The sequence below is a fragment of the Vitis riparia genome, chromosome 13 (genome assembly GCF_004353265.1).
Source record: "Vitis riparia cultivar Riparia Gloire de Montpellier isolate 1030 chromosome 13, EGFV_Vit.rip_1.0, whole genome shotgun sequence".
Classification (NCBI taxonomy): Eukaryota; Viridiplantae; Streptophyta; class Magnoliopsida; order Vitales; family Vitaceae; genus Vitis; species Vitis riparia.
Genome location: NC_048443.1, coordinates 18,495,226 through 18,509,181, shown reverse-complemented (window position 1 = coordinate 18,509,181; position 13,956 = coordinate 18,495,226). Strand labels below are relative to the sequence as shown.

The 13,956-nt window shown below is 32.2% G+C and overlaps 1 protein-coding gene across 1 annotated transcript; it reads left to right on the top strand.

Moving 5' to 3' along the window:
- Nucleotides 1–6,417: 6,417 nt before the first annotated feature.
- On the top strand, nt 6,418–13,453 carry LOC117927968 (hippocampus abundant transcript-like protein 1). The gene is made up of 14 exons (XM_034847706.1): nt 6,418–6,768; nt 9,180–9,291; nt 9,761–9,873; nt 9,953–10,075; nt 10,174–10,346; nt 10,503–10,578; nt 11,143–11,229; nt 11,492–11,572; nt 11,678–11,710; nt 12,066–12,119; nt 12,260–12,301; nt 12,809–12,887; nt 12,975–13,045; nt 13,131–13,453. Exons 1-14 carry the CDS (start codon nt 6,607–6,609, stop codon nt 13,230–13,232), a joined length of 1,308 nt encoding a protein of 435 aa, XP_034703597.1. The 5' UTR covers nt 6,418–6,606; the 3' UTR covers nt 13,233–13,453.
- Nucleotides 13,454–13,956: the final 503 nt, after the last annotated feature.

The following is a 13,956-nucleotide window of genomic DNA, read 5'->3' as shown; positions in this document are numbered from 1 at the left end:
AATGGACGTCACTTTCAATCAAAACTTTCGAAGCATACCCACTCAATTTAGTGGCCCAAATTTCAATTTTCTCACCTAAATACTTCCATGGGCAAGAAACAGGAGAAAAAAATAAGGGCTAAACACAGGCGAGCCATGTGATGGTGTAAAGGTCAAATTTGGAGAATAGCAAAGCGACAAGGTGACTTGTAGAGGCATGAAGAAGACTGTTGAGTTAGGGTCTGAGCACATTACTTACCAAACCCTTACCCAAGCTGAGCTGGTCTGCCCCCTCTAGTCAATGCAATACGTACCTGGCATATACTAGTTTAAATTATAGATGCATCATGTACCCATCCATTCATTTAAAATCCTTTTGGAGTGATTTTAGATAGAATGATATTGATATTATAAAATTTTTATTTAATATAAAAGTTTTTTTTTATATATATAGAGTGAAACAAAGTTTCAAGAATAAATAATATTTTCTTGTTAAATTACAAGTATTTTTTTCACAAAATTAGTCAAACAAAGAAAGATGGTCTTATTAAGGTTTTCTTGAAAATCAAACAACCTCCATATTTGGATATAAATAAATGAAAGAGTTTTAATAATATATTGTTTAATAAAAGAGTCGTGTTTTAGAAAAACTTTCGTAATAAAGTCAAATAAATTTTTTTATTTTTTAAAAATGATTTCAAAAAAAATTACAAATACTTCATCGATAACTATTTTCTAAAATTGTTTTTATGAATAGTTTTTTAAAATCATTCTTCGATGTTTCATAAAACAAATTCTCTTTCGAACTTAAAATATTTTTAACTTATTTTCAATATTTTTTAATATATTTTAAAAATATTGTTTATATCTAGTATTTCATTTTTAAAGCCCGTTACTGCTTCTAAAAGACGAGTATAAATTTGTTTGACAATAATTTTAAAAAGTGTTTCTAATATTTTTAATATTTAATAAAAAAATTTTAAATATTAGAAATACTATAAACATTTTATAAAATCACTATCAAATGCACTCTATGTTTAACAGTAATTGATAGTAATTTTAAGAAGTGTTTCTAGTCTTTTGAATACTTGATAAATAAATAAATAATTTAAGTATTATAAATATTAGAAGCACTTCTTAAAATTACTATCAAACATACTCGAAGTATTCTTATTATAAATGTTTTCTTCTACAACACTTCTGTGAAAAATACTTTTAGGAGAATTTGAAAAAGTGATTATAAAAATATTTTCAATAATATATCACATAAATATAAAAACGTTTTTAATAATAATAAATTATAAATATGACATTTATTACAAAAAAAATATATTATAATAAACTGAAAAATTTTATTACAAAAATATATATAAACATTTATATTATTGAAAAATACTGAAAAAATTATTTTTATGAAAGGAAAGTGAAAGAAGAAGAGGAGACTAAGAAGGAAGAGGAGAGTGAAAATAAAAGGAGGATAGCGAGAAATTGTATTTTAGAAATATATATATAAAAAAAATTGATGTGGTTTTTTAAAGAAACACAGCTAAGAGCTTTTCTAAAAAAAAAACACTTCCAGTGTTTTTCTAAATTTTTAAAATATTATTAAATATCTATTTTTTATTTTTAAAAACCTTTTAAGTATTTTTAGGGTTAGAAACAGTTTTAAAAAACATTACCAAATGAGTTCTTAATTATTTTATATCTTTGTATAATTATTTTTTTTAAATAATCCTAAAACAATAAGTAAAAATAATTAGAATATATTCTTTAAAAATATCTTATTTTCTATTGTTAAAAATAGAAAATAAAAAATAATCTTTTAATTATCAAATATATTTTTCTATGTTTTTGGAGAATAAAAAACCTGTTTTCCAAACCCCTCGCTGAAGGTTAGCCGCCCCAAACTCTCAAGTGGGTGTTATCACGCAACCCTTGCCACCTGGAGATACCAAATCTGAAGAGTCCTACGTTTCCTTCACTCTTAAGTGTAAATAAATTGAGAAATAAAATAAAAAAATAAAATTAAACGAGGTTGCTTTCCCCATCACAAACTTGATCATAGAGGAGCCATTGACCTTCAAGGCCGTCGGTGACCGCCACTCTGGTCATGATTTCTTTAACTGGAACTGGGCTGGCCCAAAACAAAAATGGTGAAGAAAAAGTAATATAAATGTGATGATCCACGTAGCAACATAATATAATAAAAATAGTGGGTTTAGGCTTTGTTTTGAACGCTTTTAAAAACTATTTTTAAAAAACAATTTTTTAAAACAATTTTTAAAAATAATTTTTAATTTTTTGTAAGTTATGTTTTCAAATATTTTAAAAAAAAATTATATTTAATATTTTATTTTTTAATTATTCTTCATATTTATCCCATAATTTTTTAAAATAATCCTAAAATATAATTAAAATATATTTTCAAAAATATCATTTTTTTTATTTTTAAGAATAAAAGTTATTTTTTATTTTTTTATTGTTAAATACATTTTCTTATTTTTTTTTCAATTTTTTAAAAATAGAATGTTGCATATAAGAAGTAATTTTAAAATTGATAAATGAATTTGGTACATATTTCATTTCTTTTTTCATGCATTCCTATATTTGGATAACTCAATGACAATAAGAATAAAATAAAAAAATAATTTCATAAAAATGAAAATTATTGTAAAATAATAAAGTGGAATGAGAAAAAAAACGAAAAGAGAAATTAGAATGTAGAAAGAGAATATAATAAATTTTCATCAGAGGTATCTTCCTTTTATAAGGAATTATAAAGAGATATACATCAATATGAATGATCATCCACAAGTTCCCATAATCCAATAAATTCTCATATTTTATAACAATCCCTCTTGGATGATCATAAGAATATGGTAACTACCTCATTAAAAACTTTGCCAATAAAACCTAATGAGACAAAACCTAGACAAATGAAAAATAATGCAGTATATCCATCATAGCATTCTCCCCCTCATGTAAACAGTGATTATGATTTTTTCAACATTTCAATTGGTTGATCTCTCAATCTTCACATTCCAATGTCATACCTTAACTTTTTCAATGTGGTCGAAGGTAACGTCTTTGTGAATAGATCTGCTAGATTGTTGCATGACCGAATCTGTTGAACATCAATCTCATCTTTCTTTTGAAGCTCATGAGTATAGAAGAATTTAGGGGAGATATGCTTAGTTTTGTCATCTTTTATGAATCCTTCTTTAATTTGTGCAATACAAGTAGCATTATCTTCATATAACTTGGTTGCATTGCCTCTGATGGAAGGTAGTCCACATGTTTCTTGAATATGTTGAATCATTGACTTTAGCCATACACATTCACGACTTGCTTCATGAATTGAAGATGTGGCTACCATTGTTTGCTTGACTGATCTCCAAGATATTGTCGTTCCACCGTAAGTAAAGACATATCCCATTTAAGATTGAGCTTTATGAGGATTTGAAAGATATCATACATTTGTATACCCAATCAATTGTGGTTTTGATTCTTTTGAATAATATAAGCCCATGTCACTTATTCTACGAAGGTATTGCAATATATGTTTAACCTCATTCTAATGCCTTTTAGTTATGGTAGAACTATATCTTGCTAGCAAGTTGATAGAGAATGTTATGTCTGGACTAGTACAATTTGCAAGATACATTAGTGCACCTATTGCATAGAAATATGGTACTTCTGGACCAAGAAATTCTTCATCTTCTTCTTTGAATGAAATGGGTCTTTGTTCACTTCAAGTGAACGAACAACCATGGGGGAATTGACTGGATGTGATTTGTCCATATAAAATTGTTTTAATACTTTCTCTATATATGTCAATTAATGAATTAATATACCATTTGAACAATGCTCAATCTGTAGGCTGAGACAATATCTTGTTTTCCCCAAGTCTTTCATTTCAAATTCCTTCTTTAAATAATTGGTTGCTTTTGTGAGCTCTTCAGGAGTTCCTATAAGGTTCAAATTATCCATATATACTGCAATTATTGTAAGCCCAGTTTTCGATTTCTTGATAAAAAGGCATGGGCAAATTGAATTATTCACATATCCTTCTTTTAACAAATACTTACGTAAACAATTATACCACATGCATCCGGATTGCTTTAATCTGTATAGAGATCTTTGTAGTTTGATTGAGTACATGTTTCGAGGTTTCCAATTGGTTGTTTTAGGCAATTAAATCCTTTAGGGATTTTCATATATATGTTAGTATCTATAGACCCATATAAATATGTTGTAACAACATCCATGGAACGCATATCTAGTCTTTCAGAGACTGTTAAACTTAGCAAGTATCGGAATGTGATTGTGTCCATTACAGGAAAATAAGTTTTCTCATAGTCTATACCAAGTCTTTGAGAGAAACCTTGAGCAATAAATCATGCTTTATATCTTATGATTTCATCATTCTCATTTCATTTTTTCACAAAGACCCATTTATATCCAACAGGTTTTATGTTTCCAGGTGTTTGAACTATAAGTCCAAATACCTTTTGTTTTGTTAACAAGTTTAGCTCTGTTTGGATTGCTTCTTTCCATTTTGGCCAATCATTCCTTTTTTTACATTCATCCACATTTTTTGCTTCTTGATATTCATCATTTCTCATTATGTTCATAGCCACTTGGAATGCAAACATATTATCACAAGCATGTTCAAAGATGATAACAAAATAAACATATTTTCAAAGAACTAAATAAAAACATAACATTTAATCATAATAAACATTTCCATCACCAATTAGATGGTTAATTTTCTCATTAGGATTCTTAAAGAAATCTAAGATATCTAAATGGGTTAGATTCACTGGGTTATCACTATCAATGGAGTTCATTTCAACTCCCCTTCCTTTTGTTTTTATTAAGGCTTGATAAAGGTTAACAAAATGCTTTGAAGTATGACAAGTACGAGACCAATGTCCTTTCATACCACATCTATGACATTTATTCTCACAAGCATGTTCACTTTATGGTTCTATCATCTTTTCAAGTTGTGCCTCTAAATTATTCAACTTTTGGTGGTTTGAGTTATTCTTTTTACTTCGAGAACCACTACGATGAGAAGAATTATGTTTAATACGACCTCAATCGCAACCACGTACTCTATCTCGGCCTCATCCATATCCACGTCCTTGTCCATGTCCAAGAGTTTGAATAAATGTGGCATTGGCTTCAAACAATGACACAGACCCAGTAGGACAAGATTGATGGTTTTTCAATAAAAGCTCATTATTTTGTTTAGCCACAAGAAGACATGAGATCAAATCTGAATATTTAGTGAAATGACGCTCTCGATATTGCTGCTATAGGAGCACATTCGAGACATGAAAAGTCATAAATGTTTTTTCAAGCATATCTTTTTTAGTGACCTTTTTGTCTACACAATTTTTATTGTGAGCTAATTTTGAAAAGGCCGAGTTGTAGTCACTAACAGACTTGAAATCTTGTAATTTCAAGTACATCCAATCATAGCATGCCTTTGGAATGATTACAGTCTTTTGGTGGTCATATCGTTCATTTAGATTATTCCAAAGGATGAAATGATCTTTGATCGTAAGGTATTCACATTTTAATCCTTCATCAATGTGATGGCGAAGGAATATCAAAGCTCTAAGCGATCCTACAGGGATGCATCATTTCCTTCATTAATGGTATTTCCAAGATTCATGACATCTAGATGAATTTTAGCATCCAGAACCCAAGATAAGTAGTTTTTGTCCAAAATATCGAGGGCAACAAATTCAAGCTTTGTAAGGTTTGACATTATCTAAAAACTTTTTATGAGAAAGAAGAGAGAAAAGTCTTTTTATTTCTCTAAAGAGAAAAATGTCTTTCTATTTCTTTGAATAGAGTAAAATATTTCTATTTTTTTGTAGAGACTATTCGTGCTGATTGTTATAAAATAATAAAGTGGAAGGGGAAGAAAACGAAAAAGAGAAATTAAAATATAAGAAGAGAACATAGTGAATTTTCATTAGAGGTATTTCTCTTTTATAGGGAACCACAAAGAGATATACATCAATATCGATGGTCATCCACAAGTTTGATAAATTCTCATATTTTATAACAAAAAAAACTTTCTATATCTTAAAAGGTATTTTGATCAATGTGATTAATTTTTTGTTTATAAGTAAATATTATTTTTAAAATTTTATTATTTATTCCAAAAGAAAACCTTTAATGGATGTCTTTTAAAATTAAAATAAAAAATTATTTATAAATTTGTTATCATGAATTTATATTCGTATCGTGATGATTTCGTATCGTGATGAAACATTGAAATGGTAACAAATAATTACGCCGAACTCACATGCATAATCAAATTTATTCCTATTACGCCCGTGCCAATCATGACCTTCCTGTTTACTGCGCAAGCATCAGGTAACTGAACAGGCAAGAGCAGGGAGCGGCACAAGAAAACAAGCAGAGGCACACGACGAGCGAGTGCCGGAGCGTGGTTATGTGACTTACGTCCCACTTTGCCATGTATCCCACATTTTTTGTGCCTTTAAATTTCCTCACTCCACAGCAGTTAACTACTGGCCAATATCTCAACAAACCACACCTAACGCTCCTCTTCCTCCTCCTTCCCAAAACGACGGCTTTTCATCCATGGCCCTCCGCCCTCTGCTCCATCTCCTTTGCCCCCTCTGCTTCCACTGGATCGCCGAGGAGATGACCGTCTCCGTCCTCGTCGACGTTACCACCGCCGCTCTTTGCTCCGGCGCCTCCACCTGTGCTGAGGTCATTTACATTAATGGTCTTCAGCAGACGGTAATTCACTCTTTTCTTCTCCGTCGTTCTCACTGTTGTTTTGGTTTTCTGTCAATGAAAAACAAAAATTTGGTCAAATGATTAAAATTTTAATTTCTTTGTTTTTCCCATATTTTCTTCGGAGCCAAATAAATTTTCTCTCATTGTTCTGGACTGGGCTCATCTTTGATCATAACTTTCTCTTATTTTCTTATTCTTGACTGAGATTATAGAATTAATTTGTACAAATAAACATTTCATTCATCAATTTGAAAATTTATGCTGAAATTTTAGTTTTCAAAGGTTAGCATGACCTCACTGAAAGATAGCGTTGATTGGGAAAAGGAAGCTAGAACTCCTCGCTTTCAACTCCAATATCAATTTTCCTTTTGGAAGCTAATGCTGAGACAGCTACTGTTTTGGCACGTCCATATAATATTAATTTGTCCTTTTTCATTTTTCTGTCAATATTTGTTTTCTGACTGGCAGGTGTATTCATGGATATGTTGTTTAAACTTTGATGAGCTCAAAGAGGTGTAAGGAAATGGTCAATTTTTTGGTATTCATCTTTTTTTATTTTATTTTTTTAATTAGTCATCGCATAAGTAAGTCAACTGTTGCTTTCAAGACAAAAGTTGTTTAATATTGTATACCCTTCTCCAATAAAATCTCCATCCCAACTGCTCTCATGTCTTTCAGCATGCCCTGTGTAAAAAGAATCAGGATCCCATCAATGGTTTAGCAGCACCCACCTAATAGATTTACATGATCAAGGGTTTGAGATTATCTCATGATTCTGGATCACTTGAAATTACTCTGGTTATAGTTGGGGTGCCCATTAAATAAAGACCCAGTAATGGGATAGTATAGACCTAAGGTATCATGCTGTTGTGCTACCAAGGAACCATGCTTCAGGTCAGGGGCTCAATGGAGATGTTCCAAAAAATTTCGAGGGTTGACTATCAAACTAGGGATTCTAGTATTGTGGCATATATGATAATGATAAACTGAGTGAACACGGCCAATATAGATGGTTGTTTCTTGGAAGTACTGTGACATTTTAGACGCCATTGTGGTCCACTGATTCTTTTTAGTATGATATGTCATTTATTTGTTTAAACTGTAGCATTTTTCTGATATTTCAGTTTGCTAGATACCTTATATTGGAATTAGTGGTACATCACTTTCATCATTATAGTGGGCCATGTTAACTTGTCAATTGTGGGGCAGCATGAATTAGTGCATATTTATGGCTAAGAGCGTCCAGGCCGGCTTTCTCTTCTATTACCATCTCCTTTGGTGGTGGTTTTCAAATAGTTGATTTATGATTTGGAGAATTTACACTCAAAATTTCCAGTAAGCACGTGCTATTCACATGGTTTTTTTCCTACTGGAGTACTAAGCTCTCATGTCATCTTGGCTTGTTGTTTTAGTACTATACCATTATTTTCTTTTAACCCATGCAAGTTGGCACTAAATTTAGTCTATAAGTGTATAGCCGCAGTGGCTGTAGCAAAGCCAGGGTGTTGACACTAGGGAGTATGAGAAAATTTCACAAAGATGGAAAGGATAGTCTATGAAATAAGCATTTTTTGGGCAAGCTAGTAGGTTAACTCTGGATATGGTCAATGAAAAAATGAAGAGTGGAACAGTAGCTGCTCTAGCTTTGATTGCAAAATTAATGAGGTTAAAATACCTCACATTGTTTATTTCACAAGTACCTCAACCAAGACTCCAATCTAGCTGATTTTAGAGTGCTCTTGAGCTGATCCAAGCTCAGTACTGGGCTGCTTGTGCTCAATGCACAGGCTAAAAAACTCCAAAATAGGATTGAGTTTGGCTCAGTAATCTTATGATGAACTTGAACAAACCTCTAATTGTGCCAAGATCAAGTAGCTTGCTTCATTCTTGCTGCCAGAAAAGAGCTGCACACTGCTTTGGTTTTGGGTGAAGGCACCAAGAGATTGGAAAAAAGGGATTTGGGCTAAGGTTGTTAGAAGATTTTATAACACTCATTTTCTGGAAGATGATACACACTAAAAGAAAAAATCCTATATATGACTATATATTATTTGATATATGGAGGTGATGGTGTTGGTAAATTGTGCTTCTAAATTTTCCTTATTCATATGTGGAATTGATGATAGCAAACTGAAGAGCAGATTAAATATTTAGAATACATTTTACAAATAGTGGGCAGTAGTTGAAGGATCAAAGTGTATTTGGAGGGCCAAGCAAGATGTGCATTTAGGTTGTGAGATGAGACTTGGAACCCATACTTAGAAGGTTTAGCAGAATAGTGTTTTTGATGATGAGTCCAAATAATTATTATGTGGAAGTTATAATGTTCATAAGCTGTGATTCTGAATTTTCCTTTGCACTGATTTTTTTTTTTTTACCATAACAATCAGGTATATCTTCTTTCCTTGTAGGTTGTTGGAATTTTCAAGATGGTGGTGCTTCCAGTATTAGGTCAGCTTGCAGATGAGTATGGCCGGAAACCACTGCTAATGGTCACTGTATCCACATCTATATTCCCTTTTGGTATATTTTTTCTGAACATCTACATTTTGTACAATAATTCTGCGTATGTGTTTTGAGTAAACATCAGAGGTTTCCCTAAAGCCAGATATTTTATGCAATGAGGAATTCTTTCTGAACCAATTAACATATATAGTTCTTAAAAAATATATGTTGCCCAGTGTCTCTGCTAGAATTTGTACTTTGGAAGTCTATGATTAATGGACAACATGTGCATATCGATCATGAGCTTGTAAAGAGTTACAGAACTTAGTGACCTGCAAATCAAATAGACAATGAATATCTGCAACATGATTTCTGATACAAATCCTGGGCTCTTTTATGCAAGTGATGATATACTTATATATAGCACCCCAGTATATTTCTCAGTAAATACATAATGGTTTCAAGATGTTGCTGCATTGTACTCTGAGGTGGGACATGAATATTCACAAGGTTCCTTATGTTTTCATTGCCCATGTTCCTGTTTCAGCTGTACTTGCTTGGAATAAGTCAAAAGGATTTGTATATGCTTATTATGTGCTTCGTACGGTTTCATATATTCTAAGTCAAGGGAGTATTTTCTGCATAGCGGTTGCTTATGTGGTAAGAAATTTTCGTTATTGTTATTGATTAAAATCGTGGATTGGGTTAAAAAGAATCACATTTTCCTTTCCACTAGTAGGCTGATGTGGTTGAGGACAGTAAGAGGGCTGCTGCATTTAGCTGGATTACTGGAATTTTTTCTGCTTCACATGTCTTAGGAAATGTTCTAGCACGTTTTCTTCCTGAAAAGTACATTTTTGAGGTATATCAGTGCTGTAACTCTATAATTAGCTTTAAACTGATTCTGTACTTCATTAATTTTGTCATATCCTCCTACTAATGAAGCCTTTTGTGTTTCAGGTGTCAATAGCCCTCTTAATCTTTGGTCCAGTTTACATGCAACTGTTTTTGGTTGAGACAGTTAGACGGGCTCCTAGGCAGGATCAACATTCAACTGGCTGCACAAAGATTTTCAAGGTTTTGCAGGAAAGATGCCTCTCTATGAAACATGCAGCAACTCTGGTTCTTAGCAGGTATATATGTTAATTACATTGTTGTTTCTGAATCTTGTTAATCTGGTATTTTAAGGGAACTCAACATACTTTTCTCTTTTTTTTCTTCGCTAATTTTTCTTCACACTAACATTATGTTGAATTTATCTTGCTAAAGAGCTCTGTTTTACTCCTCAGTCCAACACTCAAGGGAATATATATTATTTCCTTCTTCTATGAGTTGGGTATGTCTGGCATCAGTGGGGTCTTGCTGGTAATATTCCTTAATCCAAAAAATCCAAAGCTGCTTACTTGTATGATTATAATCATTATTATGGGTCATGGTTTTGACAATTCTGGTGTTTTTAGGGTGCTAAACCTCAAATCTGACCCCTCTGCATAAACAGAGTAGGATACATGAAGCTGTATTGTTTTTGTGTAACAGTTCTGTGCCATTTATCTAAACATGGTTTGCCTATTGGCTGCATTCATGTGAAATGGTAGTAGATTTTTTTGGCTTGCACAGTTTGTTGTGTTATATGGGGAAATAATACTTTTTTTCCGTGTTTTGAGAAATAAGCTTCACTTTGTCGCATGACTGACATCAGTTACAGGAACAAAATATATATTTAATTTCTTCATGGATCAAAATCCACATTTCCTTCATCTTTTTCAAGAAACACATACTTCTTTGATTTACAAGGTTGTGATAAATGAATATCCTACCAAACAAGGTATATAATAGTAGTAATAGCTATGATTGTTACTGTTATTGATGGCATCTATCTGGGATTGTAAATAGTAATTCAATAGACACTCATATAAATTGTATGTGCAGTATTATCTGAAGGCAGCCTTTGGTTTCAACAAAAATCAATTATCAGAAATTTTGATGATGGTGGGAATTGGTTCAATTTTCTCTCAGGTATCTACCTTGTAAATTGTATTTTCCTGTCTTTATTTCAGGGGAAGATAATGAGATATATTCATATTAAGCCCAGTTTAGTGATCATAGAAGGCATGGTATAGACAAACTCATGCATATGTTGTTGATCTTTTGTGGCCTGCTGACCCCATAATGAAAGTTTTTGCTGTCACCTAATGTAGGATGTGTTCTTTCTTTCATGGAATGTTTTTCAATTCCTCTGAATTCTCCATCCAATTCTCACTTTGGGGTTTGATTGTAGATGTTGATCCTTCCACTAATAAATCCATTAGTTGGTGAAAAACTAATACTTTGCACTGCATTGTTAGCTTCAATAGCTTATGTAAGTTTCTCTTGATTCACTTATTTCAATGTCCCTTCTATTTTGCTCATTTAATAAGGCATATTTCAAGTAAGGAAATTTCATCAATGTGCCTTTCCTGTGCAGGCATTGTTCTATGGGTTGGCATGGGCATCATGGGTTTGTACTCTTACCTACTTGATGAATGTTTACTTTTAATTCTGTCTCAAAGGAAAAGTCTTGTTGACTTACAGAAACAAGGGATAGTTTTGCAACTAAGGTTTCTAATGCAATGCTTTCCTACCTCTTCATATATCTTAATGGTATATATCTTATCGGATTTCAAAAAAAATAAAAATATTGGCTCTCTTACAATCTGCAATCCCCCTTCTCCTCTCTTAAGAATCAATCTAATTGTTTGTGTTGATTGATAAGTGTCAACACTGAGAATTTGTAGTCTCATTATTAAACTAATTTGAAGTTTCATGACACATGAACTTACCTTTACTAATGGGGAGGCCCTGCTTCATCACAGGTACCATACCTCAGTGCCTCATTTGGAGTCGTGTATGTCCTTGTGAAACCTTCTGTAAGTACTATTTCTATTGAATCTGTTTTCTTTCCTAGAATTCTGTAATGACATTCAATTATGGTTATTCACTTTATATTCAATTTTTTTAAAAATATTTTTTCCTCTTTTCCTGTGGGTTCTTTCTTTTTACTTGACAGACTTATGCTATTATTTCAAAAGCATCAAGCTCATCCAATCAGGTATGTAAGGATATCTACCATCCCAGTGTTGGTAATGATCATACCATTGTATCATGTGTAACAACTTGATTTGAATGCCTCATCAAGTCTAGTTAATCTTCCAAATCAAAATCATTAGAAAGCTGGATGTGTGAAACTCTATTCAGTAGAAATCAACATCATCAAGTTAAATTTAGAACTCGAATGAGCTAAAGTTTGCAGTGCTAGGTTCTACAAAATCTAGCAAACTATTCTACTTTAGTCGAGTTTATTGTATAAAATTTCAAATCAGGTTGGTATTTATTCAATCCTTAAGCAGTTCTGAGAACTTGTCCATAGCTGTATTTACTGATTTTCAAAATGCAGGACCCCCAGACATCAACTGTTGAATTCACCATATTCCTTTGCTTGTTTAGGGTCCCTTATTGAGAAAGATGTTGATGAAAAAACACCCTGAATGCTTACAATTTTCATCTATTACCATCTTTTTCATCCTCCAATTACCTTAGATTTTCAATTGTTATGAAGGGAAAAGCACAAGGATTCATTGCTGGAATCCAGTCCGTTGCAAGTTTGTTATCACCGCTTGCAATGAGTCCACTGACATGTAAGCTAACTGTTGACATCTTTTGATAAGTGAATTTCAGAATCATTTCGATTGTACTGCTGAATCATTATGTTGATGTTTCTCCAGCATGGTTCCTGTCTAGCAATGCCCCTTTCAAGTGCAAAGGTTTCAGTATCGTTTGTGCATCGTTATGCATGGTAATCCCAAACTCTCTCTCTTTCTCTGATTTTCTTTATTCATCTCCCCATCTCTTTAACTCCGAACATTTTCAATTTTCCCCAGATGATTGCTTTATGTTATGCTGTTTTCCTGAAACAAGAAGAACCTGCAAATGATGAGTCGAACAACAATATTGATGACGTGGAAGCGGCTCTTCTATCATAATTGTTGAAGATAGCAGGATAGTAGTAAGCTCAAAGCAGGACTCTAAGGCTGCCAATGTGTGCATATTCCAGGGGATCCAAGCCTACCTCCTGGCTCAAAAGTCCAACAAAGGAAAATACATGCAATCCTGGTATTCCTTGTGTTGCTGTTGTAAATCATGGAATGTAAATAGTAGTTTTGCATAATCATCCAATATTATTTTTGCTCAAGTTCTAGTCTAATATTGATTCAAGGTGAAAATGGGTTGGGATCAGGAAGTTACAAATTACAAGCTCGTGTCAAAAATAAAAAATTTAAAAATGGATTTGCACTTACCCTAAAAATGGAAAAAGTAATTTGAAATGAATAGTAAATTTCGGAACCTAATTATTCTTTGGCATGACTAATGATAGAAGTCATAGGACCACATGGAAGACATGCCTAACCATACTTGGCCCATGTTTGGATAACTTTTGAGTAGTCAAGAACTTTTGTTAAGCTCAATAACAGCTGTAATGTTGTCTGGCTAATTTTGTTCAAAAATTATCTATCTATATTATTTATATACTAAATGAATTCAAGTACAATGTAAGTTTATTCATATACTATTACAATATCAAACCATACCATCAATTTGTCACCTAAAATTGGGTTATTATCTCACAGTTGTTTTGTTCATATCATTTTTAACATATTACTTCTTTTTCGTTTCTTTTTTAGTTTTGTCTTAATATTAAAATATATA